At 40.6% G+C, this 26,723-nt stretch overlaps 3 protein-coding genes across 3 annotated transcripts in view; 1 reads left to right on the top strand and 2 right to left on the bottom strand.

Moving 5' to 3' along the window:
- Positions 1-16,933, top strand: part of c1qtnf4 (C1q and TNF related 4) — a 28,868-nt gene extending 11,935 nt beyond the window's left edge. The window contains exons 2-3 of the mRNA XM_035682488.1: positions 11,304-11,665; positions 12,419-16,933. Of these exons, the coding sequence (XP_035538381.1) occupies positions 11,309-11,665; positions 12,419-13,228 (1,167 nt within the window). The 5' untranslated portion in view covers positions 11,304-11,308 and the 3' untranslated portion in view covers positions 13,229-16,933. The remainder of the gene's footprint in view (positions 1-11,303; positions 11,666-12,418) is intronic.
- Positions 16,934-17,765: 832 nt separating this feature from the next.
- On the bottom strand, positions 17,766-21,545 carry ndufs3 (NADH:ubiquinone oxidoreductase core subunit S3). The gene is made up of 7 exons (XM_035682500.1): positions 21,435-21,545; positions 20,991-21,053; positions 20,069-20,166; positions 19,803-19,952; positions 18,862-18,987; positions 18,630-18,749; positions 17,766-18,056 (listed from the first exon to the last, which is right to left on the bottom strand). The coding sequence occupies exons 1-7, from the start codon at positions 21,487-21,489 to the stop codon at positions 17,889-17,891; spliced, it is 780 nt and encodes a 259-aa protein (XP_035538393.1). The 5' UTR covers positions 21,490-21,545; the 3' UTR covers positions 17,766-17,888.
- A 1,013-nt stretch (positions 21,546-22,558) lies between these two features.
- Positions 22,559-25,135, bottom strand: ptpmt1 (protein tyrosine phosphatase mitochondrial 1). Its single transcript, XM_035682507.1, has 4 exons — positions 24,850-25,135; positions 24,091-24,151; positions 23,314-23,522; positions 22,559-23,162 (listed from the first exon to the last, which is right to left on the bottom strand). Exons 1-4 carry the CDS (start codon positions 24,994-24,996, stop codon positions 23,034-23,036), a joined length of 546 nt encoding a protein of 181 aa, XP_035538400.1. The 5' UTR covers positions 24,997-25,135; the 3' UTR covers positions 22,559-23,033.
- Between the last annotated feature and the right edge of the window lie 1,588 nt (positions 25,136-26,723).

Genomic DNA, 26,723 nt, shown 5'->3' with positions numbered 1-26,723 from the left:
TGAATCTTTTGTAGACATGACAGCTCACAAAATGGGTTTAACTAAACCTTTTGGGAAATTAAGCATATTTCACATATATAGTCATGAATTTACTGTTGATTAACTGAAAAAGAAAAAAATTGCTTTCTTACCTAGAGTGAGATGAGAGAATCGATATTAATCTCATGTTTGTGCAACAAGTATGGACCTGGATGTTCTTAGACTAGTTTGGCATAAAGAAAGGAACCAGCGAGCCCGGCTCTGTCCAAAGCTCAAAAGAACAGCTACCAACATTTAGGAATGCTGGAGATACGTAAGCTACAGCGGTCAGTGGCCACAGCACACAATCCTCACCTGAACCGCAGCAGGCGTAACATCGTCCCCCTCCTGAGACCCCCACCTTCTTTCTTCTTCTTTTTCTTCTTCCTCGCGTCTTCCCTGCTCTGCTTTTTTCTTCCTGTCTTTTAACTTCTTGCTGTTGCCTCCTTAATTGTCTGCACAGGTGTCTCATTTCACTGATTGCAGCAAAGTCAAAACCACAACAGAAACTCGCACAGAGAATTTAACACAATACATGCAAAAATCTAAACCATTACCATTGTGCAACTCTACACCTAGTGCCATACACCTCAGTGATGATCTGTAAGTGTCCAAAATCTCAATTCAGTGAGCTCAAACCACTGAGTGTCTGTCACAGGAAGCATTGAATGAGTGAACAGGGGAGTGATTTCAGACACAGCTTCACAGTCACTCCCATAAAACCACAAACTTTTTCTGTATGTGTACAAATTAAACTGATAAGATACAGTGTGTTAATTAGAGTTGGTAGCCAGAATAAATCTAGCTGTTTCCCCTTGCCACCAATATTTATGCTAGGCTATGCAAATTATCTCCTGCTCCTAGCTCCATACTTGACTCGAGATTTGTCTGATCTAACTCTTGGAAAGAAAGCAAATAAACGCATATCCTGAAATGCTGAGCTGGTAATTCAAGCAGAAATTTCGTTGCTGTATGTAAATGAATGAGCATGAAAACAATAACTAGTGCCTGTGTGTGTGTGTGAGTGTGTGTGTGTGTGTGTGTGCATCCATGCATATGTGTGATGAGTGTTTCTTTGTTATTTTGGTTTCAGTGCAGCCAGGCATCCACGCTCGACTATAAAACGGAACAATAGTTCTCTCTGTGTGGCTTTGATCTAATGAGAGAGAGAGAAAGACGGAGAAGTGGGGGGTACAAGAGAATGACAGAGAGAGGTTGTTCAGGGAAGCAGAGAAGAGATGGATTTACACTTGGATCACGCAGATAGTGAAACAGCTACTCCAAGAACTGATTTCCCTTTGGCTTGAGCAAAGACCTTACAATAGAAATCGAACCATATGGTTTTTAAGAGTGACACCAATACTATTTGTAGAACAAATTAAAGTTATCGACTCCACATTCACGCTACATTAGAGCACCAGCTGACTAAGCTGATTAAAGATTATATGTAAGTCTTCTACCTAGGAAACAGAAGAACATTTTTCAGAAATTTGTCTTCAATCTAATTTCGTTAAAAAATTTGTGAGAATATCATATCATGGACCCAGTATCGTGAATTGTATCAGAAGTACTTCTTCCCTTACTGTGTGTCTATGCAGCTAAAGCTAAACACACTTAATTAAGGTTGAAGGTTGCCATCTAGTTACTTACATTCACAATCACTTCGAGTCTATAAGACTATATGTAAAAAAAAAAAAAAAAAGCAGTTAGGAGACAGTTACACATAGGAGAGTTGGGTTAGTAACACATTAACCTCAGACAGCTAGTTGTTTAACAGTTAACTGATCACACAAAAACTCAAAAACAAACTGATATATTGTGTTATAAAGTTGCTATGGCTAATTTGTTAGCTACCACATTAATATTATCATCTTTTTAAACTGTTTTGTCTGCCCTATGATTGCATATCCCGGGGAAAATGGACACTCTACTTTTAGCTCTGCTTTTGTTACTATGAGAAAAATATGTAGCTCTAGCTGTTAGACGTTCTACTTTCTTCACAGTCTGCAATTTGGTGTTCGAGTAGGTAGAGTACAGTGGGTTGACAAGAGCTTGTTGCTGCTGGAAATGAGGTTAATAAGTCTGAAGCATACCACAAATGTGCCATAAACTCAAAACAATGAGCTAAAAGAGACTCCATAAAGCTGCAGCGAAAAATCTCAGTGGGTTTGACCCTATACGAGTAAACTCTCTGCACGATACATGAAGTCAACTGATTCAGTGTTGATGCAGCTATAAGCAGAAAACTCCAGTCACAGTAGAATCGTCCTCTTACTCCAATCTTAGTGGCTGTGAGACAAATTCAGAAACCCTCAGTTGAGGATTAAATGACCTCCTGAGACGTTTAGATGATGACACTGCACTGCAGCAGGAGGAAATATGAAAACATATTAACAGGTTCTCAGAGCAGACTTAAAGGTAATATAAACTAGTTATCCTCAGCCAGCCGGTGAGACTCGGAGAGTGGTTGTTTTGCTTCAGTCTGAGGGCTAATGTGTTTGTTATCACCTAGAGCAGATGGCCCAGCATGGAGGAGAGATTCACTGACACACACAGAAATACAAACACACACTCATATGCACAACCACAAAAGCATTGTCACACATGCATGTCATGCAGGCGCACACCCAACACAAGATTGAATACACATACTATGTATATACACATACTGTACTCACACACGAGCACAGGAAAAAACAGAATACACCCAAATAAAATCGTTACACACACACACACATTATGCTTCACAAAATTATATAGGACACACGTACACAATTCATTATGTATAAACACATTTGATTAGCATAGTCACACAACAAATCCACACTTTTCTTCAGAAACTGCAACCTACGCAGCTAGGACTACACAAACACACACCTTACCACCCACACAGCAAAGTTATACAGGCCACACACACATTTACTGTATATCCAGCCCCCCCATAAACACACAAATAACAGTAACACTTCCCACATCCTCTATTCTAAATCCACGCTCACAAGAAATGTTGCCACATTCGTTCAGCTTCCCTTCTCATCATCTACTCCTTCTCTATCTTCGCCTTCCATTTCCTCTCTCTCCTCCTGTCCTCCTTTTCATCCTCGTCTCAATCATCAGTTATTGATCTGTCTCCAGGGAGGAGAAATCAGCCTTTCTCCTCCCTCTATTTTTAGACATTGGAAAGATCTCAGGGAAAGCCACAACCTGTGAGAGAGAGATGGAGTAGAAGCACAGATGCAACTGATACTGCGAGGCGGTGCTTAATTTGATGGCAAGGCGATACAGGAGTTAAATAGAGAGGGAGACTGTAAAGTAATAAACCTGCTGATGTTCAGCTAGATGTTTGGTTCACAGTGCAACCACGGACACAACGACAACCACACTGATATGCAAATGTAGAGCTTTTTTCATGGTTGTGCATTTTAACTTCAGGGGTTGAAAACGTCAGTCCACGAGTCTGAGACACTTTCCCAATTCACTGTATAATTTCAAAAATGCATGAAGGTCAGTCTAAAAATAAGGCTGGGGAAATCCTTGATAGGCTGACCTTTTGGAGACAAAGGGGGTTTAGCTGACAGGGTTCTGCTGGCTTGAAAACACACAAATAACCGATGTTGTGTTCAGACATGGTCCTTCCGTCTCTCCCCTGCACCCTCTGTCTTTTTCTTAGAAGGGCACATCAATCCTTTAAGCCTGAGCAGACTGACTCAGAATGTCAAACACTGTTAGAATCACAGTCACACAGATTTTGTAGATAGTAGAGACAGCAGATGACAGTGTTTGATGGCTGAAATAATTACCCAGCTGTGGAGGGTATGTGCTGTGGATATGAGAATATGACCAGATCCTTTTTCATTGTGGAAGTTATCAACCCATATCGCCAGACAAGACCATCGTTATTGGAGGATTCTTAAATCCCTGCAATATCCACAAGACAACTATGGTTTGGTTAATGGAAAATTCAGGTATTTTTCAACCTGGTTCATTTTTCATAAATATGGCCACTGTGGCTCTATTGACTACATTTATAGAGCACTTTTCAATCTTAACGGACAAAGCCCTTTACAATTTTGCCTCATTCACCCATTCACTCACCAATAGCAGCACAGCTGACATTCAAGGCGCTGGCCTGCCCACTCGCTAGCTGACCTAACCTTCTTATAATGTTCATCCACCCTCTGCAATGAGGGTGGCATGTAAAGTTAGCATGACTCACAAAGTCACAATAGCCACATTCATGGGAAATACACCAGGTTGAAAAATACCAGAATTTATCCTTTAAAGGATCAGTGTGTAGGATTTAGTGGCATCTTGTGGTAAATTTGCAGACTGCAACCATTTGAATACAGTTCAAACTTCCAAGCATCCTCCACACCCTTACTTTCCACGTCGCTACATAGAGGACACACTCCAGAGCCAGCTCAGGATGTAAATCACACACTATCCTATCCTAGGGATACTGGACAGCCTTGTCTTTTGCCCATCAGGCATTGCACCTCCACCCTTCACAGAATAGGTCTGCGGTGAACACACCAGCAGCCCTATTCTGCTACTTCAGGCATCACTCAGCAGTACTGCAGACAGTGACTGCTCGCCTGAGACCAGTTTGCCTCGGGTGAACCGCCCCCCTAAGATCAGAGCCTGCTTGATAAAACTGCTGCCGAGGTCACTGAGGCGTGCTACCCCTCATCTTCCAGGATAACGTAGCATTTCATGCTTAAGTTAAACTGGCAGAAAACAAAATGAAATGGTTTGAAACCACATAATGGAACAGAGAGCAAGGATTCACTCTGATTTAGGTTAGCAAACATCTTTGAATGGTTCCTCAGGATGTCGTCATTTGTAGGTCCTTTAAAGGATTAATGAATAATTTCCTGGATTTTCCCTAAAGGTTCTTTCTGGTCTTCTGAAATAGCCAATATTGACAATGCTCTTAGACAGTACTGAAATCGATGGCAGATGGAAGGATTATAAAAAATATTTGTTTTGCTCGTCAGTTAAAACTGAAAAGTCCCCAGTGCATGTCGAGATCATTTCTTTAGAAGCTACACCAGTTTTCACTCTCAATTTCTGCCGTCGATGCTCTCCAGTTTCTATTTTTTCTTTTTTAACCTGCCTGTTGTTGCTCAAGGGACGGCAATGTCAGTTGGTCAGTCCACCACCATCAGAGAGGTTTGCAGCTAAATATGAATTTAATACAGTCTTGCGTCAGATACAAGTTGACCCATCTAGGTGAGATTTGAGCAGCTTTCCAGATAAAGGAATTCAAGTCATTTTAAGCTGTGATGAAAGGGACTGTGAGATTGGCTGCCACTGTAAGTGCTACAACGTTTTAGACATGTCATGACACTTTTGTCGTGATACAAGAGCTGAGCCAAAATGCAAAGCTCTTGATTCACAGACAAATCTTCCTTCCGTCTCTCAGTTATAATCCCTCAACAACGAGTGAAAGCAGCAGAAACAAGCAGCCACAATAAATCTAAGTGTTTCTCTGCTTAAGTAGTACTTTTCATGAGGAGGTAAGGAGCTGAAAGACCTGGAGGGACGTCTACATCCAAGTGCTGCTGCCCCACACTGTGTAGAACCAGGTGGTTTGGGCATCTGGTTGCTGAAGCAGATTTGTTCAAGTAATCCTCACTGCAACCCACGTGATGTTGATATGGGGGATTTTTTATGCAAATTTATATTGACCTAGGAGATGTTCATGTATCACAGATCTGCTGGATCAAGTAGTGTCTCACTGTAAACTCCCTAATATTTGTTTTGCAACCCACAGCCAACTGTTATCCGTGTGCTTGTTTACTTACTCACTGGAAACCAGCATCACCTCACAGGCTACCATAGTTTCTCCGACACGCTTGGAACAGGAGGATGAGGCGTGGGGGGTAATCTGTTATCTGCACCTACAACACTAGAAGCAACTAAATTCTACACACTATGCATAACTATGCTAACTTAAATTAATGAATTACTAATTGTAACCCAAACCATGGTGTTTCTCTGTGCCTAAAACTAAATAAACCTAAAGTGTTGTCACATCATAACACAGATGTATTCCGTGAGAATCGGAAAGCGTTTCTCTGTGTCGTTCTGAAAGGCAGTAATGAGTTTGTTGTTTAATTTGGAGGCCTTGTTGGTGGAATCACATGAGCATGACTGAAGAGTCTGAAAAAGGAAGACACAAGTGGAAAACAAATGCAATTTTGCCCTCACCACCTGGGAAAAAAATATGTTTTATGCATTTTCCGAAAAGCCCAGTAGATTCATACAGGTGTCTTTAGTTATTAAAGCTCTTTTGAGGTCTGTGAGGTGTGTGCAGACAAAGCTTGATCTTCTAATGTTAATTTTGTTAGTATGGCTCTGCCCAATTTAAAAAAAGAAGTAGAATTACTCTGAAACTGTTACTACGGAAAACAGTATGAGGAAAAAACACATATAGAAGTGGAACGAGGATGACAAAGGGATTTAATTACTCCAGCAGATCAAAGTAAACCCATAATGTCACCATCCTGAGGCAGCAGAAAGGACACGGATTCCCATTGTCTAAAGGTTTAAATAGTAGGACCAACTGGGGACAGACCCCGGAGCAGATCCAGGACTCACTGGGGGGGAAGAGATTTCTAAGTCTGCTCGAGCCTCTGGGAATCCCCAGGAGCACCTGGAGGAAGCTGCTAGGCAAAGTAGTCTGGGCTGGGAGGCTCATCTTGTGGGAACTATAGCTCTGACCCAGATAAGCAGTAAGAAACTGGATGATGGATGGATGGATGTTTGGAGAATAATATCATTCACAGCATTAGACAAATTCATTAGCATAATCTGCTTCCTCTCTTATTATGTATCGTAAATGAACTGACGATTTCCTTCAATCTCTATGTTGGCATTTGGCCATCATAATTAACTGCTGCTGGTCACATTAAGTGTGCATAAGCTATAATTTGCTGTAAGGTTACTGGTTCACACACAAACAAGCAGGGAGTAGCACCATTGGAGGGAAAAAACAAATTTATAATATACTCTCCTCTTGAAACAAGTGTCATCAACAGCTTTCGTACAGGTAATTAACTTGCAGGATCCAGTGAAGCTGTTCAGAGGAAAGAGTGCAGCTGCACTGAGAGACTCACATGAATGTAAGAGTGTTCACTAAATACTTGAATTCACTTTGGATATTAGAGGAAACACAACACAGAATATTTATCATCCAAAAACACAATGACAGAGCTATTCATACAAAAGAGAAATATTTGTAAATAATATTTTGTAGCAATCAATTTGATAATGAGAGCAAGGTCCATAGTTTAATTGTCACAGTGGTGGAAGAAGTACTCAGGTCTACAGTGTAGAAATACTACCATACAAGTAAAGGACCTGCATTTAAAATTTTACCTAAGAAACAGTGCAAAAGTAAAAGATCTCATTATGGTGTCCAGTTACTGAAGCTCATGTCAGTATGCTTGGACTGTAGCTGAAGAATTTTCAAGTACTAGACACACCACACCAGCACACGCTAAACTCAATTGTAGGCTATAATGAAAATGACTATTCCTTTCAATTATTCCAGCAATGTAATTCAATACTTAATCCTAATGCTGTTAATGAGATTACTCTAACCCAATCACACACAAAACGTATGTATACCATGTAAACATATGCAAGTCGTTCTAAAATCAAATCAAATAGGCTATTGCCTGGTCAATCTAAAAAAGGAGAGAAACAGCTCTCATACTCATTCACTCCCAGTGCATTGAAAGAAGACAAAAGAAAGTGTGGAAGTCGAATTTTAAAAAGTGCACAACAGAGTTCTTTTTATATTTGTATGGACTAATTCTGCTTTAGTCTTTTCTATACAGCTCTGTTCTGTTACTCCTCTCTGTGCTTAAATCCCATGGGTGCTCATTATGGAAGAGGTTTGTTTGATCTATTCTTTCATTGCTGTTTGAACCTGAAGCATCCCACTCTCTAAGGAGTACAGTCTGTCGACATGACTAGTTAAAACTGCTGCCATTACACAGACAAACAAACACTATTTCTTAGTGCAAGCTGCCATTATACGAACAAGCCTAACTGCTGCATTGTAAATTTTGTGTTTTTTTTTATTACTTTAGGCAACGGTAAGAAAAAAAGCATGTGTTGAGATTCATATAATATATGCAGCGAGATGGTACAGCAGCACCTTTTGCTTTTGCAGAATGGATTTCTCCCTCTGCTGCAGTGGGACAAGTAATCAGACAAAAACGATCAGTTGTGCCTCAGTGCCTTAAGTACAATTAACCGCTATAATTAGTTTCCATTTAAAGAGGTCGATTTAGTATAAACATACAAGAAGAAGAAAATTTAGTTTTAACAGTAAATAACTTCAAGGCCTTAGCAGTGATGCATTGCGACAGTGAAAATTGATTCAAAACAGAAAAATATGCAGCACATTAGACAACACAGCTAATATCATCACACTGACTGAGATGTTTCATCATTCAGTGTTGATGTACTCATTCAGGGGTGAAGAGGAGGCTGCCAGAGGCAAACATGGCATGATAAGCAGTGATTCACACCAGTAACAGTAAATAACAAGATCACTCCTCACAAGATAGCCCGGTCTGACACACATGCATGATTCCTGTTGCCAAAAATTGTCCAACATGAAGACGTAATTTCCAGAAATGTTCCCGAACTGATAACACAACCTAAATGATAAAAATGTATAGGATCATGAATCTCAAAGGTCCACTGTGTAACAGTTAGGAGGCTCTATTGGCATAAATGGAAGATAATATTTATAGGTTTTCATTAGTGTATCATCCTCTTCCACAGAGTCCGCCATGTTGAACGGTTTCTACAGTAGCCCAGGATGGCCTGTCTCATGTTTTGCAAGTTTTGCATCCACAGTAGTTTCCCCTACACACTTGATATTGTATATATATCGAGTTTCAGTTTGTTGCAATCTGCAATTTGGCCACTAGATACAACTAAATGCTACACACTGGTTCTTTAACATAATGTCTAAGAAAAGAAAAATATTTATTTTAGTTCTGAGGACATTTCATTTGTCTTCAGAAGGTTTCAGAAGTTTTGTTGATTGGTTTTGCTTTAAGTTAAAATATTTCAGTGCCAGTCAATGCATCGCCTGCTATCCTAAATCACTTGAGTCTCATAGAAAATGAATGAAGGACATGCTGCATTCATGCTGCATTCACTGGATGTTAGTTTGGGGGGGCTAAATTCCAGAGACTGCAGCTCACTTCTACCAACAATTACCGCTGCTTTATTGTAAACAAGTGATTTTTCCCTGTCCATAACTGTTTTTTGTTTTTTTTTGGAAACATTCCTGGACAATTACAGACTTATAATTGGCTTGTAAACTGCTACAGGTACAGTGTACTGTCCTTATATGCCATAGCCTTTATTATTGAACGAGTGACTGTGTGGCTATGGACGATACATATTTGGACCTCACTTGACCAGGAACGAGCAAAACTGAACTTGGAAGAGAAAAGAAGAAAAGAAAAGGAAAGCCTTTTGGGTAATAACGAAAAGTATATGATTTATTCATCATTCAAATTAGACACACATATAATAATTTTTACTTTATGAAAAAATATGAATAATGTGAGAGTTTGGGCTGTAATTGCTGTCCTCACAGTCTTCAGTCTCGTCTGCATTGGACATATCTGTGGTTTATCATTCTAAGATCCTTTGAAAGCCTCCTCTCTCCTCTAAGACACATTTGAGTGATTGAAATATCCTGGATGACGGTAGACCTCACTCAGTTAGTTTCTGAATCACAGGCTAGATGGCAGACGAGTGAAGACTTGAGGAAGCGTAATAAGCTGAGTGGAAAGCACCCAAAGAGGTTTACAGTAAATACCTGGACTTCCTACTGTAGTCAATAAAAGTGCTGAAGTCTCCTGGATGAGGGGGGGAAACATCTTTAAGACTAAAAGAGCACATCCAGTTGCTTTACACTACATTCTTCTTCAGTTCGTCCTCTAAATACTGTCATATATTTCAGTTCAGTTGTATTATCGTTATGTGTTGATAAATTGCACTGACCATGGGGGCAGCTCCTCTGGGCTCTGGTAGCTCTGTACATGATTCACTGTGTCTTTTTTTTTAAGGGGGCTTTGGTAGTGCTGACAGCTCCACCTGAGTGTGTCTGCTTCCTGCTGGTTCATTAGTGGAGGACAATGAGACAATGAGAGCGCCTGTCTCTGCTAATAAAAGACACATTAATACCTCCTCTACTGTGAGCGATCTGCCCGAATGACTCAAACACAGTGCAGGGATTGTATGTGTGTGTGTGTTTTGTTTTAGGGCACATTGTTTTTGTGTCTGTGTGATGTGCAAATGTATGCTTGCTCCATTATGTGAGTATTGTCTGTCCACGTGTGAGGTTTTAGTGTTTTACCTTTAAACTTGTGCTCATAAATGCTTCAAACTTGTGTTTTCACCTAACAGATGAACTTTTCTCTGATGCCCACATTTCTCTCAAATGTGCCATTTTTCTCGGCTGTGTATCAAACCACTGGTATTGAATTTGATATTAGATTTGTAATTTTATTCACATATTCTTTGATCAGATCATTCCTGATTTAAATCACATTTTTTCAAGTTTCATGCATTGTTGCATGTCATTCCCCTTACTCCTTCCTCTCTGTCTCTACCGACAAACTGTTAAATAAAGGCAAAAATGTCAAAATGGTATTGATACAGAAACTCAGGCCAGATCATTCAAATGATCCACACCAAAGCAAGGTTTAGTCTCCTGTTAGGAAACCAACAATCAAAAGCAAAAACTGCATAAAACAGCTGCTGTGGTTTGACTACAGATTCTCCGATCTGACCAGAGATGAGCAGTGAAGTATGAAATTATGTGATGAGACAGAGATTCTATATTGTGGAAATGAATGAAAATATGTATTATTATAGATATTATTACAAAAGTTACAATCAGTGGGCAACCAAATGAACAAACACAGTCCTCAGGCATCCATTAGATCTTGGTATTGATGTTGTTGAATTAAACAGTGACATTTATTAGATTCCCTGTAGGAGCATCATGAGAAGAGCCAAAAGAGAGATGAGTTAAAACTGACCACAACAGCAGAATAGGAAGCAATACACGCTGGTTTCCCAGCTTCATTATTGCTCATTAGTTTCCTTTGCCAGGTGAACTGAGCTATCTTCTCAAATCTGGCTCTGCAACAAAATCTTGCAGTATTTAAAGATCTGTGGGTTTATTTTCAAGCGGCTAAAAGTGATAAAAAATGTCTATATTTTTTATGTTTCTGCAGATACAATGATGCTCCCAGCAAGCCTGCTTATTGGCCTGCTGTGCCTGTGCCATGTTGGCAGTGCATGGGGTTTTGCCCGTCTGCTGGATGACGTGGAGCTACGCTCAGCTTTCTCTGTTGCACGCACCAACAGCATGGAAGGCGGGCCCAAGATGACTGTGACCTTTGACACTGTTTATGTCAACATCGGAGGGGATTTTGACCCCAAGGCTGGCTTGCTGCGCTGTCGTATCCCCGGGGCCTACTACTTCTCCTTCACAGTGGGCAAGTTTCCACACAAAGACCTGTCTGTGATGCTGATGAAGAACAGGAACGAGGTGCAGGCCATTGTGTATGAGGAAAATGCTGGAGAGGAAAGGAAGGTAAGTTTCAGACCATCGCCACTCATATCTAATTTTGTGAACAATTCAATGAGTTTGGGTGTGAATGGCTGTCTCCTAGTTGAAGCTCCAACAAAGACAATCAGAGCATTTGTAGGTAAATAAGTTATTAGTTTGGCGGTGATTTCTATATTTTTATTATTATTATTGTCAACTCTAACAAGTACCCAGGAATTTTTTTTAATTGTTTACCTTTCTTTATCTTTAGAGATGCTGGTGGGTATAATTCTGAATTTTGGACAGTCAAGACTATCTATTTCTCCCTGCTTCCAGTCTTTGCACTGAGCTAAGCTAACTTCTGCCTGGCTCCAGCTCCATAGTTAATGCACTGACAGTGGTATTGAGCTTCTCATCTAACTCCTGACGAGAAAGCGAATAAGCATATTTCTCTAAATGTATTTTGACAGGTCTCTCTATCAATTCAGCCTCTGTTTCAGATAATGGCTGAATTCTGTTTCAGGGTGGGTTTTTCCCTCTAAGGAAATGTTTACAAAGGTCTTTTACCGTGTCAAAGCTGTCCAACTGTCTTACAGTACAATATGGCTCTCATCACAGAGGGTGTGTTTGTGTTGTTGTGAATGAAAGCAGAACAGAGGGGATTACACACCAAATTCCCCTGAACGAGGAGCTGCGTGAGGTAGATGATCGGATTATGTTTGGTGTCGATGCCTTGATGTAAAATAGACCTGGATGTGACTCGGTAGCTGGGATAATAAAGTCTGCTTCAATCCTCAGGTACAGAGCCAGAGTGTCATGCTGCAACTGGAGTTCGGCGACACCGTCTGGCTTCGTCTCCATGGTGACCCGCGCTATGCGCTCTACAGCAACACCGGACACTACACCACCTTCAACGGTTACCTTGTCTACCCCGACACCTACGGCTACCAGACACACCACCATCAACACCATCCTGACTTCGCCTCCCAGCAGCCCCAGCAAGACAACACCCCCCTGTTAGACAGTAACCAGGCCACAGAGCACGTCAGATCTGGAAAAGGAGATTCAGTGGAGGAGAAGGAGTTGCAACATAGGGAGGAAGAGGAAGAGGATGACGATGACGAAAATGACCAAAGATCTGCCTTCTCAGTGGGGCGCACCCAGAGCATCGTGGGAGTAGACCAAGTGGGCATGCCACACCACCAGCCAGTCAGCTTCGACACAGCATTCGTCAACATCGGTGAAGACTTTAACGTGACGGAGGGGATGTTCACTTGCCGCGTTCCCGGGGCCTACTACTTCTCCTTCAACGTGGGCAAGCTGCCGCAGAAGACGCTGTCCGTCAAGCTGATGAAGAACCGTCTGGAGGTGCAGGCGATGATCTACGACGACAGCCAGGGTGAGAAAGCTCTACAGAGTCAGAGCTTGATGCTGGCGCTGAAACCAGGAGACACAGTCTGGCTCTACTCCCACCAGAGAGATGGCTTTGGGGCCTACAGCAACCACGCCAAATACATCACCTTCACTGGCTTCCTGGTTTATCCAGACTTCCCCACTGCCACCACCACTACCACCACTAGCCAATCATATGCAGACAAGAAACCCTAGCTGCAGCACGGGCTACGGACTGAACACTGTGGGAGGAATTCGTGCAAAGTGGAAAAGTCTCAAGAGTCCACAAAAGGTGTTGGGCAGTTTCTGAGTTGTGTGGAGAATACTTGTAATACACAAATGTTGCTTCGTGGTTGTCTTTGAAGCTTCCTCTTCATATGAATTCCTTCGCAAAGTCACAGGGACCTTGGACTGAGTGCAGAGCTTAAATGAAAATCTCTTCAATTTCCAGCTAATGGCTTCATGGCACTCAAATGTGGAACCTTGAATGACAGTAATGTGAACTCTAATTGAATATTTCACTCTGTAATGAAAATCCAGTCATTACCTGCTCACCTTTGTGTCAGCCAAACTCTCATTTAAGTTAGTGCAGCCACCAAAACACACACAAGGAGTTAGATTCCTTTTTTCAGCTGTCAACTGTTAGTACACCATGATTGAATTTTATATTCAAATGATTGCACATCCTCTGGTGCAATTCCGTCTGATTATCAGCCTCAAAGAAAGCAGTGATTTAAAAAAGCTGATGCATGTTTTATGCAATCTGGCTTCGGAAACTGTTCGGAAAAGAGTTCGCACTTTCAAAAAATACTACAGGTGATTGGATGAACCATCTGTGAACTTCAACCAATCAGATCAATAAACAGTATAACGCATTTGAACCAAAGCCAGTTGGGAGAAGAGCGAAAACATCTTGTCCATAGAGAAAAGCCTTTAGTGCTAACCTCTTTAGCAGCCACTAGCCTATTGTTGTTTTTGAGGAAACAGTCAGTTCTCACACGCAACATTACACACACACCTAGCGTTAAAGCACTCCCTTAGCTCGTGCCGTAGCATTCTTGTTCATTTTGTGATGATTTTGTGATGTCCAGCTGCCTCACAAGGTCGTATTTTATGCTCTTTTTCTCTCTAAATCAAGCTCACTGCTGTAGTATTCCTACATATAGTTTTGACTGACATGAAGGTGAGCACGTAATGTGAAGTTGAAGTGAAATATTTCTGTAAGTGCATTTGTTATCCTTGTCAAAGACTTGGTGTTTCTGCTTGTATGTAAAAAAGTCACTTTACTTTCTTTATGTCTTTAGAGGCATGTGAAATCAATATGAACAGTGTGTTTTGTGTCAAAAGGAGTGGAGTGTTTCTCGCCCTGATACTCGGCCACAGCGGGAGCAGAGGACGACAGGACAAAACTGACTTAGTTTTGGAAAAGTGGAGACTGCATATCCATCCCGTACCGACTGTTGACCACATGCCGCTGTGGGCCTGCGGGGATCTGGACCATAATTTGATTTCTAATTCTAGCAGCGTTTAATTCATTTCTTCAGATGGCGACCACTGTGGGGAAAATTGAATTGCTTCTCCCAGGCCACTGTAATATGCATGTCTGTTTAATTTCACACCGCCGGGAGAAAGATGATGCTGTTCAAATTGTGATGAACCTTGAATTTATGAAATCACCTTCTCTGTTGGAGAGTGAAGTGATGCTTCACTGTGATTGAACATATAAATTTTTTTATTAGAGTTAACTGGATGTGAATTTCAGAGAAGAGGTGTTCTGATATAGACTACAATCTACACCAGGGTACTGCAAGCAGGCCAATTCAAAGTCAAACTGCTCCAGAACAAAACAACTCTATATAAATTCAAATTATAAATGGACTACAATTTTAAAGGGATGGTTCACCCAATTGCTGCTGCCACTACAGTACAATAGAAGTAAGAACCAGTTGTGTGTTTGCTACTGAAAAAGCATTGAAAAAATACATTTAAAGTTACACCAATCAATATTTTTGTGCAACAGCGGACCAAGTGACTATACGTAATATGAAAATAAAAGGGTTGCTTTTAGAGACAAACCTTTAGAGAATCTTCACCTGACTTGTAGCATCTTTTAGCTCAATGTTTTAGTTTTACAGCTGGGAATTTTACTGTTTTAGTTCACTGCTCTCATCAGAGTTGTTTCCAGTCAAAAAAAAAACTAAAGCAAAGAAATCTCTGTTAAACCCACTATACGCAACCTACCCATTACCAAATGACAGACACAGCGACTAGTTCCTGAAAATAGTGGAGCAGGTCAGGAAAAGAAAAAAAAGGTGATTGTTTTCTGAATGTTTATGTTCTTTTCTCAAATGAAATACTGAACACGTTCACCATTTCAGACCTTTCAGAACTATCAAAGTAAAGCATACAGTATTAAACCTATTGTAAGAGGTCACAAGTAGGCATTGTTCAGAGCATTGGTTCCCAACTTTGAGGTCAGAACCCCCTCACGGGTTCCAAGATAAATATGAGGGGTCACAAGATGATTAACAAGAAGATGGGACAATATGTTCAACCCAATTATGTTTATTTTTTCTGAACCTCTAAATGAGAAAGAATCTGAGAGGCAAAACATCTCTCGAAACAGGTTGGAAACCACTTACAGATCCTGGACCACTTTGGAAACCACTCAGCTGGTCCACAAACCTACATGCATGATAAAAAAGTCTCCTTTCAAATGAAATATCACAAAAAGCTAGTGGAGATGGATGCTGTGCTTTTGTCTGTAAAGAAATCCCTGAAAGGACTGCATCCAGACAACAAAGCACAACACTCGAATACATTCTATTTTTATTATTACAAAATATCAAGGCCAAATAAAACATTACCGAGATAAACATGAAAATGGTAACACTCTGTGCAGTCAGATTGAGGTGATTTTCTTCCATCTCATTAAGCGTTCACCTCACAGTGATCTCCTTGGCACCGGGGAAATGGTCTCACACCTTCTCTGAAAACTAATAACAGACAGCGGGTCTTAGTCTTCACACTTTCAACAGGTCTCTCTGCACCAGTGTTACTAATCGATCATTTCCTGTTCTGTACGGCTGCAGCGACTTCTAAGAAAGTGACAACAGTTTGGACAATGAGATGCAAATTTTTTTTCTCACAGTATGAAATTAGACTGAGAGTGTGCCTCATTTGAGATAATAAGGTATTCTGTCACAGTCTAACCCTCGGTGGTTTCTCTATTGCAGCCTCAGTGAGCGAGCGACGCACAGGGGTGGACCTATGATTGCTTCAGTTTTACTTTAAAACAGACCTGACCCAGTTCAGTAAATCAGTCTGTGAAGGCAATTCCTGCTAAGAAATAGAGAGAGAAAAATCCTGCACAGAACTGGTGTGTGAAGTGACTTGAGCATAACTCATCTGACACACTCAGAAGCACTTGTGTGATGCATGCATATAACTGAAAAAACAATGAATTAAAAAGATACTTTCTCATGATGGCTGGACAGCTTCACAGGCCCAGTCGACGCCTGTTAACCGTGTATTTTTATTAAGTGAATTATCTGTACAGTAACTGACAATATGTTGGATGTTTCTGGTCTGTGCTTCTTTCTTTCTGGTGATTCTAATGAAAGATTGATCATTGTGTATTAGAAACTGTGTCAAGCAGATACGGGTCACAATGTGGTTGAAAGTACTTTCTGGTTATTGCTCGGATCAGTTGGCCACACTGCCAGAATTAGCAATTTGTGTCTCAAAAGCACAAAATCAACCATGATGGAAAAATAACCTAAAGGAGAATAATAAAAAACATTTTGACCTGTCTGTGTTTTTAGTAGTCTGGCTCATGTTGACTCTTTAATATGTTTTGAGTATTTCTTACATGTAAAATGAATGCTTCAATGAAAATGTTTGACAAAATAAAAAACAAGAAATGCACAGCCTGAGCGTATTGCATCCCCCGGTGTGAACTCATGAACTGACAGATAAAAGCAACAGCATTCAGAGAGGATATTCTGTGCTGCAGTGCCACCTGCTGGGGAATTACAGTACGGCAGCTCTGCATGCCGCAAAACAACTTGTGGTTATCACAATTAAGATGTAAACAACAAAATTAGGTTAAAGGTCCTGAAACATTTTCTCAGGCTTTAATGATTCTACTTAATTATTGTAGTGAAAACTGTCAATTCATGTGCCATATTATCATATTCATACTGAGGAAAAAAAACAGATCATGTTAAAACATGTTAGAACAAGATATTTTCACATTATAACAAACCTTTCCTGTTAGAACAATACCCTATTTGAATGTTAAACATTTAATGTTATAAAGTGATCATTTATAAGGACACATTATAACAAAATAATTGAAATAAGGTAAATCAATGTTACAAGTTACAAGATATAATAACAAGAAAGGTTTCTTGTCATAAGGTAATATCATGAATATCTGATACAGGTCTGTTTTACTTTTTCTGGTATGGCAGCAATACAGTGCCGTAAATTAAAATACTGTAATTAGCAAAGGATCAAATGTTTCATCAAGTGCAATATATGGCCAAAAGTAAATGGACAGACCTGCCATGGGTCTGTTTTTCATGTTTTGTTCTGGTTGCCTTATACGCAGAGCTCCAAGTACAGCAAACCCTGTCACAGCACACAGTATTTCAGAATAATGCTCTCTGAGATGTTAAAATTACATATGGGTGTAATGTTTGAGTGTCCACACGCATAAAACATGCAAAAACCACAGCAACACAAAAGATCTATTGAGGATTGTTTTATTAGCATCTTTATTTACATAAATATTTCAGGTGGGTTTGTTCAGGGGGCTGGGAATCCCAAACTGACACTAACAGACAGAAAATGGTGATGAAACAGAGGGACATCATTTCTTCTCAGGGGCTTCACCGGCCTCCAGTTTGGGTGCTTCCTCTTTGGGATCTCGGTAGGCGGGGAACACCTCCCAGGGCGTGTTCAGGTCAAACTTCCTGAACTCCTGCGACAGCTCAACAGGCTCCGCCACCACCCGCTTCACCTCATCATCGTAACGCACCTGCAGGACATGTTTTTGTTTTATTTAAAGTAATTCCAGTGTTTCCATGGTTAGGGTTGAGACAGTTCAAGGATTAAAAGCTGGAAAAAATACAAACTAAGCTATAGGAGAAGCCTTTCTTTACATGACGTCCTGATCAAATGATGAATTTATAAAACAGATTCCCCCGGAGCGTGAAGTGTTCGCCCTTGGACCGAGAAGTAAAAAAGATGAATTTGAGCACCGTGTGGAAACTAATCATTCATTCTTTCAAAGAAATCAATTCAGTTTCAGAGAGTATTTAGGCCATGAATTATTCTTTCTCCCATAAAACTATCAAGGATGTTTGAGGCTTGTGGGAACGTTGAATTTATCATCATCAGCTCAATAAATAAATAAATAAATAAATGAATAAATAAAATCGCACGATCCAGCAGAGTTTGAGATCTGAAGCGCCTGGGCACAGCTTTCATCCTGTCTGTCTTACTGACACCCTGCCAATACTACAGCGTTTCTATTTGGAGGATGAAAATTAATCACACTTTGATTGAGCCGAATAAAGCTGGCGGCTGTGGCGTTGCTGGCAGGACTCACCTCAACGTATCCTGAGAGAGGGAAGTCCTTCCTGAAAGGGTGGCCCTCGAAGCCGTAGTCTGTCAGAATACGCCTCAGGTCTGGGTGGTTGGCAAAGAACACGCCATACATGTCCCATACCTGTAGAAACACACACACTTTGACTCTCTTTACCGTTCCTGTGAAGAACGAGCGACAGTGGAATTAAACACTGTAATGAAACCACAGATCGGGCCTGCAGGCTGGGACTCACCTCCCTCTCGTACCAGTTGGCAGCCTTGTGAACCGGGACTGCAGAGTCCACTGGTGTTAACTCATCTGTGTACGTCTTAACGCGGATACGAGAGTTGTAACGCAGCGACAGCAGGTTGTACACAATCTGTAAACAAGCACACACACACTGTCACCATAAATACACGCAGACAGCTCGTTTAGAGGATATGCATCCTGTATTACCAGGACGGCCTCGGTACGCAAATATTTCCATCCTGTTTTAGTGAGAATGAGTATGTGTGTTGAATAAATACAAATAATGCTTCCCTGCTGAAGAGCTGCTGTCTGTACAACCTACATAACAACAACGTAGCTTTAATTTAACGGAATTAAAGCTTACGACTAACAGCACTGCTGCAGCATTAGACAGGTGATCATGGTTAAACTGGTATTTACTTTAGATATAGCGACTGTGGGGAGGTTTGTAACGGAAATGCAAAAACAAATTGCTAATAAATCTCCAAAAGCACACCTCAACACAACTTTAATTAAAAAGGTTAATGTTTTAACGTTTCTACTGTACAACATCCAAGATATTTTCTACAAATACCAGCTCATGTGCTCACATGATTGGCTTTATTCCACAGGTAAAAATGTGGCACGAGATGGAAGGTGTTGAAAGGCAAAAGGTCTCATGCCGAGTTCAGACTACACAATATCCGCCCGATCATAGACCTCCCGACACACGTGGGGGGACGTCTGGACTGGAAATAGGCTTTGGGCCAAACAATTGATTGTTTTAACCTAGTTTTAGCTATGTGGCCCTGCATTGTTCAGAAGTATTATTCCCCAATTTATTTTTCCAGCAAACTCAAAACTGGCCCACATTTGGTGCTTAGGGTGATCATTTTGTACTGTTTCTGTTTCTGTGTGTGCGTGTGCGTGTGTGTGTGTGTGTGTGCGTGCGTGCGTGACGGCTACCTCAAAGCGGTTCTGTCGTGTTGGGATGTCGACAGCAGTCAGGTCAATCATGTTCCTGAACTGGGCGTTGGTGTGGTCCCTCAGGAAGGTGAGCACGGGGATCACTCCATCAGGATGGATCATTACCTCCAGTTCATTGTAACAGGTCACCTACGCAAACACACACAAACACACGCTTTCAAGTCATCTGCAGGCTTCCAAAATCTATATATAACCATGTTAACTGTTCCGAGTACCATAAGGGGAGAATGAGCATATGAACTGACCTGGACCTGCTGGATATATTTGGGCATCATCTCAGACACGTACTCCCCAAACGCCGCCAGCTGCTTGTGAGTGACGGCATCCTTGGGCCTGACGGTGGCTGCGTGAAGGACACAGAGGAGACAAGAGGTTCATAACGACTCGACAACAGCGCGATCGCTCTGCGCGACAGACATGTTTCATTTTTCATCATTAACATTGTAAAATAGGTCGGAGTAATCATATTGTTTATCGTGCTTGAGTCTGTGTGACATTTCTGGATTTCAAGTGAATATGTGATGTGGAAATCAATCAGTGTTTACATCAGCGGTGGGTTCTGTCTGTTTAGATTCAGTTTATGCCTCTAATGCATTATTATGTTTGAGCCACAGAGTTAAACATCCCTTACTCTGAAGAATAAATCCTTCACAATCACCAATGTTTTTAATCTGAATCTGTTTCCCAAATCGTTACTTAATTTCCTAATCCAAACAAAATCAGTTGGCATGTCTCATTGCCAACCTGCATATGATAACAGAAAATACTGAAAAACAACACACGGATAATGCATTTATTTCACTTTTGGTTCGAGTCACACTCAGAAGAATCTGGAAATACCTTAAAAATACTGTGAGTGCAGTTAAATTACCTTCCATGGTTTAAAAAATCATCAGGGATTTATCTTTCAGTCAAACAGACCTTTAGCTCTGTGACATGAATGTAATGATAGTCAGATTCACCTGCTATAGGGGGACCAGGGACACACAAGGTCCATCTAAAGGACCTTATAATGTCTACTGACACTGCTTTAATGGTCCATACTCAGATTGTTTTCAATAAACTAGAATAAAGCACTTGAATATACATTAAGTCTTGAGTTGTTGGGGCCCCATGCAGCACTGGTGCAAAGAGAGAGATCAGTGGGCATCAGCAGTGTGTACTCACGGGGGTTCTCGGTGGTGCTCTGCAGCCTGGTCTGCTGCTGGAGGAGACACGATGCCCTTGCAACTGGAAAAAGAAAAAAACACACACAAGTTGTCAAAAAGGAGCCTGAACACACCACCGACACCTACACCTGCAGAGAAACTGACATCATGTGAGCAGCGGGTCTAAAACAAAGAGCACTGGTCCCACATGGACCCAGAACACAGCGGCAGTGAGAGTGTGTGTGCTGCACGAACAGACTCACTGCCACAGAAAGACAACAAGAAACAACAGGAGCTGTTCGTGTGTCTGTTATTCAACCGAGCCCGAAGGTCAAACCGGAGACATTTAACGGTTGCAAGAGAGGCTGTGTATCTTCCTTTAGCGAGCAAATGCACACACAGTTAAATCAGCCACTACATCAACCTGGTATGCGAAATAAAAACGAGTTTAAAGTGAACTTACTGTTAAAACTCCGACCGAGACCTCCGCGGACAAACCGCACCAACGACGCCGCCATGTTCGCTCCGTAGTCGTTCTTCTCCGGTCAGAGACTGACTGTTCGCGGGGTGTCGCCTCCTGCTGGACCGGAGGAGAAGCCTCCTCTATGTAGTGTTTGTAAACTCAGTGTAACTGTTTAAATTTAAGTTAAAAGTATAAATAAATATAATTATTTTTCCTTTGAATTACAAAAAAAACCCTTCAGTTAGTTCACATCCCCCCCAAAGACTCACATAATTCTGAACATACTGACATAAATACCGACAAGATCAGAATTACTGCAAGGAAATGTGCCTTCATATGTGACATGTAATGGTTATTATAGCATAAAGTGATGGAAGAAGTATTCAAATAATAAGTAAAAGTTATCACACTATAGAAATACTCAATTCAAAGTGAAAGTTTTGCATCCAAAATAAAATAAACATTAAAAAAAATCTATTAGCAGCAAAATGTAGAATGAAACGTACGTGGGCCCTTGTCAGTGTTATATCTGTATTATATTACGGGATCATTATTATAAGTATTACAGCTGATTAAAGTGGAGCTCACTTTAAATGCTTAATATTCCTTTGGGTAATTAAATTTATAACATAACATCTTATTTTAAATACTGATCACATCTTTTGTTTGTAAGATCCGAAATAACTAAGGCTGTCAAATAAATGTAGTGGAGCAGAAGTATAAAATAGCATAAAATCTATGTGCTAGTGCTTGAAAACTGTACTTATTGTTAGTATAGTCCTTGAATAAATTATTTTACAGTCCACTGTTGATAGCTTATAACACATCATCGTAAATCAGTGGTGGAGGAAGTCACATACGAAGTACCCTGAATACACTCGCTATACTCAGGAATAAATGTCAGGTACCGGGTTCTTGAGTTGATGTACTTTGTTGTTTTTCAGCAGTAGTTCAAATGGATGTGGTGGACGTTCTTACACTGTCCCATCATGTGAAACAGCAGTGCTCTGACAGTAGATTGGTATGTTTGATGCCGTTCCATCACATTAATAAGGCAGCTTTCATGAATATATACACACGTAATACCTAGATGCTGAAAATAAATCAAAGCTTTAAAACCATTGGACTGTATTTATCATACAAATATTTTATTGAACATCTTAAGTATTTTTAAAGTTACGAGGCACCATAGCAAAACATGCTTATACACAGTAACTGCGTCGTTGCTGAGTTACACACTCAAATGTCCATCTCGTCTTGTGACGCCACCGCAGTCCAAACACAACAAGCACACAGAAATTCACACAGGACGTCAGCCCGGAGAGTTTCCAAGTGTTTACATTTCGTTAAATTAAATACTGAATGAATGTTTCGGCCTCAAGGAGGAAACCAGGCAGTCAGTGAGCTCACCGATATGCTGTAAAATTAAAACCATTTCCCAGTAAAAGAAAAGATTTAAAAACATAAGGGGAAAACAAAAAGTTGTGCAGCTGTGTGCAACTGTGTGTCATGTCATTGTGGCTTTGCACAAGATTCTGTGTCCAGTCTTCCAGCTTCTGTGGGATCATAATGAGGTCTGAGCCGCCGCCCTGCTCTCTCTCAGCTGGACTGTCCACACACCTGCTGGTGGTAAGTCCTCAGCATCTCCAGCTGAGCGGAGCGAACCAGGACGTGTGGTCGAACAGACGCCAGCTTCTGACAGGCTTCCTCTGGAGTCCAGCAGTGTAACTGTCAGCAGAAAAGCACAATGTTATTATAAATTACTTCTATTTTTCTGTTCCCTCACTTTATGTGCTTACCTTCTACTTAAAACTGATATCTAGGTTGGAGTGCAAACAGCAGACATGTCAGTGTGACCTCCCCACAGTGATGTACTGACCCGAATGAGGTACGCAGCAGCCAGTGTAGCGCTGCGGGAGCGTCCGGCCTTGCAGTGGACGTACACGCTGGTCCCCCGCTCTCGGTGCTGCAGGGCGAACTCTACGCCTCGGTGCAGGTTCTCCAGGCTGGGAACGCCGACGAGGTCAACGGTGCTCAACCTCAGCTGCTCGACCCCTGCAGCCTGCCACTCCTGCAACCAGCAGCAAACACATCAAATCAACCCGCTGACGCTGTCTGAAATCCGCCTGTGGTGCTCAACAGTCTGGTTTCAAGATCTCAGCGGCACTTTGTGGAGAATTATGTTTATTATGGGTTCATATCTTCTGCTCCTGTTTTAATGGATTGGTTATTTGAGCGATTAAAGCTATAAAGATATAGTGAAATATGCCTGTTATACTTTCCCAGAAGATATTCTGTCTACTTTCATAAGCAGCAAATCGACGAGCATTTAAGAAGCTGGAACTAGCAAAGTTTGGCAATTTTTTTGCGTTAAAATGACGAAAATAATTAACTAATTATAAAGAATGGTGCCCAATAGTTTGTTTAGATCACGACACGTTACAGCTTATTTTACATCATCCGACATAAAATACGAGGACCCGAAATGACAATCCGTCTCTTGAGGAGTTAACAAATAGTATGTAAGGACTATTTGAATAAATTTAATCAATCCTTATTACGACACACAGCAACACACAGCACGGATGGCTGAATCTTCAACGTTAAAAGAAGGGAAATACCAGTCAGGTGGAATCACTCGGCATAGTTGCAGAAGATATTTTGGTCTCATACATCCTCATTATGTGATGACGCTCAACATTTTGTGTTTCTACCAGCTGCAACACAAGAAAAGTGAAACTGAAGAATCTAGTTCATAAGAGACAAAACGTTTTAACAAAGCAGGTAATTTGAATGGATACGATGTACAATCATCATATGCTACTTTAGAATTATAAGTAACACAGGAAAACTTAAATCTTTAAAAAGATACATAGAAAGTAAATAATAATAATAATAAACTGTATATGATTAATAACAACTGTTAATTTTCTGTTAAAAAAGAATGCAAAATAATAAGCTTGACATGTGAAATAATGTAGCAATTACAACTTAATATAATTATGTAAAGCACATAGATAGATAGATAGAGTAAGATTAATAGAGTAGATCTTTATTTATCCGAGTGGAAATTCAAGTATCCAGTAGCATGCATACACTAAACATACATTAAAGTTAAAAGTTAAAAGTTGTGCAACATATATAGTTGTGCATAGGATGGAACAACTTCATTAACTTCATTTTCACAGTTAAACTAGCAGCCAAAACCTTCAACAACTGTATGAAACACTGCTGACTGGTAAACAATGGTCTTCCACAGTAACAGCTCTGTTTCCAATGATGACTAATATCATTAAAATTAAACTAGAGAGCAGGCAGGGTCAAATAAAAACTTTAGTTCAGCTTCAAAACGAGAAAGAAAAGCACAAGAGAGAGTTGAGTGTGAGCTGGAGAGGATGATGTCTGGCAGTCGGACCTGTGTGGTCATGGATCTGAACGGCAGAGCTCCGAGGATCACAGTCTGGTCCACCCGGTCGAACCACCGTCGAGATGTGACCTTCTCCAAGACAACGTTGTAGGCTAACGTCGGGTAGAAAAGCAGCCTTGCCAACGCTCCGGACATGGCTGAACTAGTTTTAAAAAATAATAATAATGTAAAAAAAAAAATGCAATGTTATTGTATGTAGTGTGTTTGACGCGCGCACTGAGTGACTGCACTGCTGGTTGGCATGTGTTCCTCTTTGGATACATTTTAAGTTCCGCCTCCGGACGGGTTTTCCGGTGACAACAGAACTTCCGGCCCCAGTCCTTCAGAGTAAAATACCTGAAACTGAAAGCCAGGAACACAAACAATAACACTTTATTTGTAATATTTTGATAGCAATATCTGTTCATTGTCACTCAATTTGCTGTTCTATTTCAAGTTTTATTTATTTATTTCATTTAAATGTAGTTTATTGTCAAACACTTTCAAACTAATATAATTTTTAATCTGACAACTTTAAAAACACACAACTGAATGACAACAGAAAACAGGGAAAAAGACAAGTATACAAACCATAAATAGAACATTTAAAAAAACTTAATGAAGAAAACAGTTCATAAAGATGTGCACTGGATTAGTTTCTCACAGACTTTGGAGAAGGCTGTCCCAGAGTCCGGGAGCAACAAATTGTTCATTAATTATTTAAATGTTGAGACTAATCTTATAAAGTCATAAAGATGTGATATTTTGAGGCTGATTATACACTTTTTGTTTTATCATGAATGATATTAACATGTGACAGGGTCGCTAGTAGCTAACACTACATATGAATCAACAACATCAACATCAACTGCAGATTTCTGCCAGTTTTCAGCTCATTATTGTTTTGGCTCTTCAGATGGACTTAGACAGTATAACCGCTCTCAGCAGATCCCCCCAAATAAAACCTTTGGCAGGTCTGAGGGGCTACATATCATACGTATGACATGTTCAAAGAACTGAAGAAAAGTGGTGAAGAGAGTTGAACAACCAGCAGCCACAGACAGATATGTGTGATAGGAGTGGGTGGAGAACCAGAGATTAAAGGAAAGTGAATACTTAAGGCTAACCTCGTCTGGCAGCCGGTTGGGCGAGTTACATGACAATGAAAGCAGCCAGAAGTCACAAGCACAAAGCCCAGAGTCACCAAATAAATAACAGCATGTCATCGTGTCTGCTGATGTTTGATCAGCACTGATTTAATTAAACCAGCCTGCCTTACTTTAAGCTGACCTCCAATACATCTTGAGCTGTTTGTTACCACAGTTGGTGGCAGATTTATTTTGCCACTAAGGTTTAATTTCTCAGATCTAACTCAAATCCCATAATCGAACATGCTGCCTCACCGATTAGTCAGTATTTAGCTTCAGATTTGAGAGATTAACTGATTGCATACAAGGCTAATCACAGTCCAATGGGTAAATCTTTAAGACCTTCAATCAGAGGAATCTGCTGACACTAAGGTCAGAGAGGGTGATTGACTGAGTTTGGAATCAATGAAATTTCTCACATTCTTTTGACTAGATTTCTGTTAGCTACAGATGAGCCAGAACACTCAGTATCAGAGTCAGCGTCAATAATCTGTAATATAGAAACATTTGGTTTGTGAGCAACTTTTGAAAAAAATCGACAAGAGAACAGAACAGATTTGCAATACCATGTCATATTGACTGTGCAATCTATTGCCCATGTGCAACTTTCTTTTTGCTACTATTTGTGTTATCTGTCGTTTGGATTCTTACTGTTTTTTCTCTTGTACATAGTGTTTATATTATATTATATTATTTCCCTACTCTTACTGTTTTTTTAACTGTTTTTTCTCTATC

Source organism: Morone saxatilis, unplaced genomic scaffold (assembly GCF_004916995.1).
Source record: "Morone saxatilis isolate NCDOM2014 unplaced genomic scaffold, NCSU_SB_2.0 Contig11, whole genome shotgun sequence".
NCBI lineage: Eukaryota > Metazoa > Chordata > Actinopteri > Moronidae > Morone > Morone saxatilis.
This window is presented reverse-complemented; position numbering and strand designations above follow the sequence as displayed.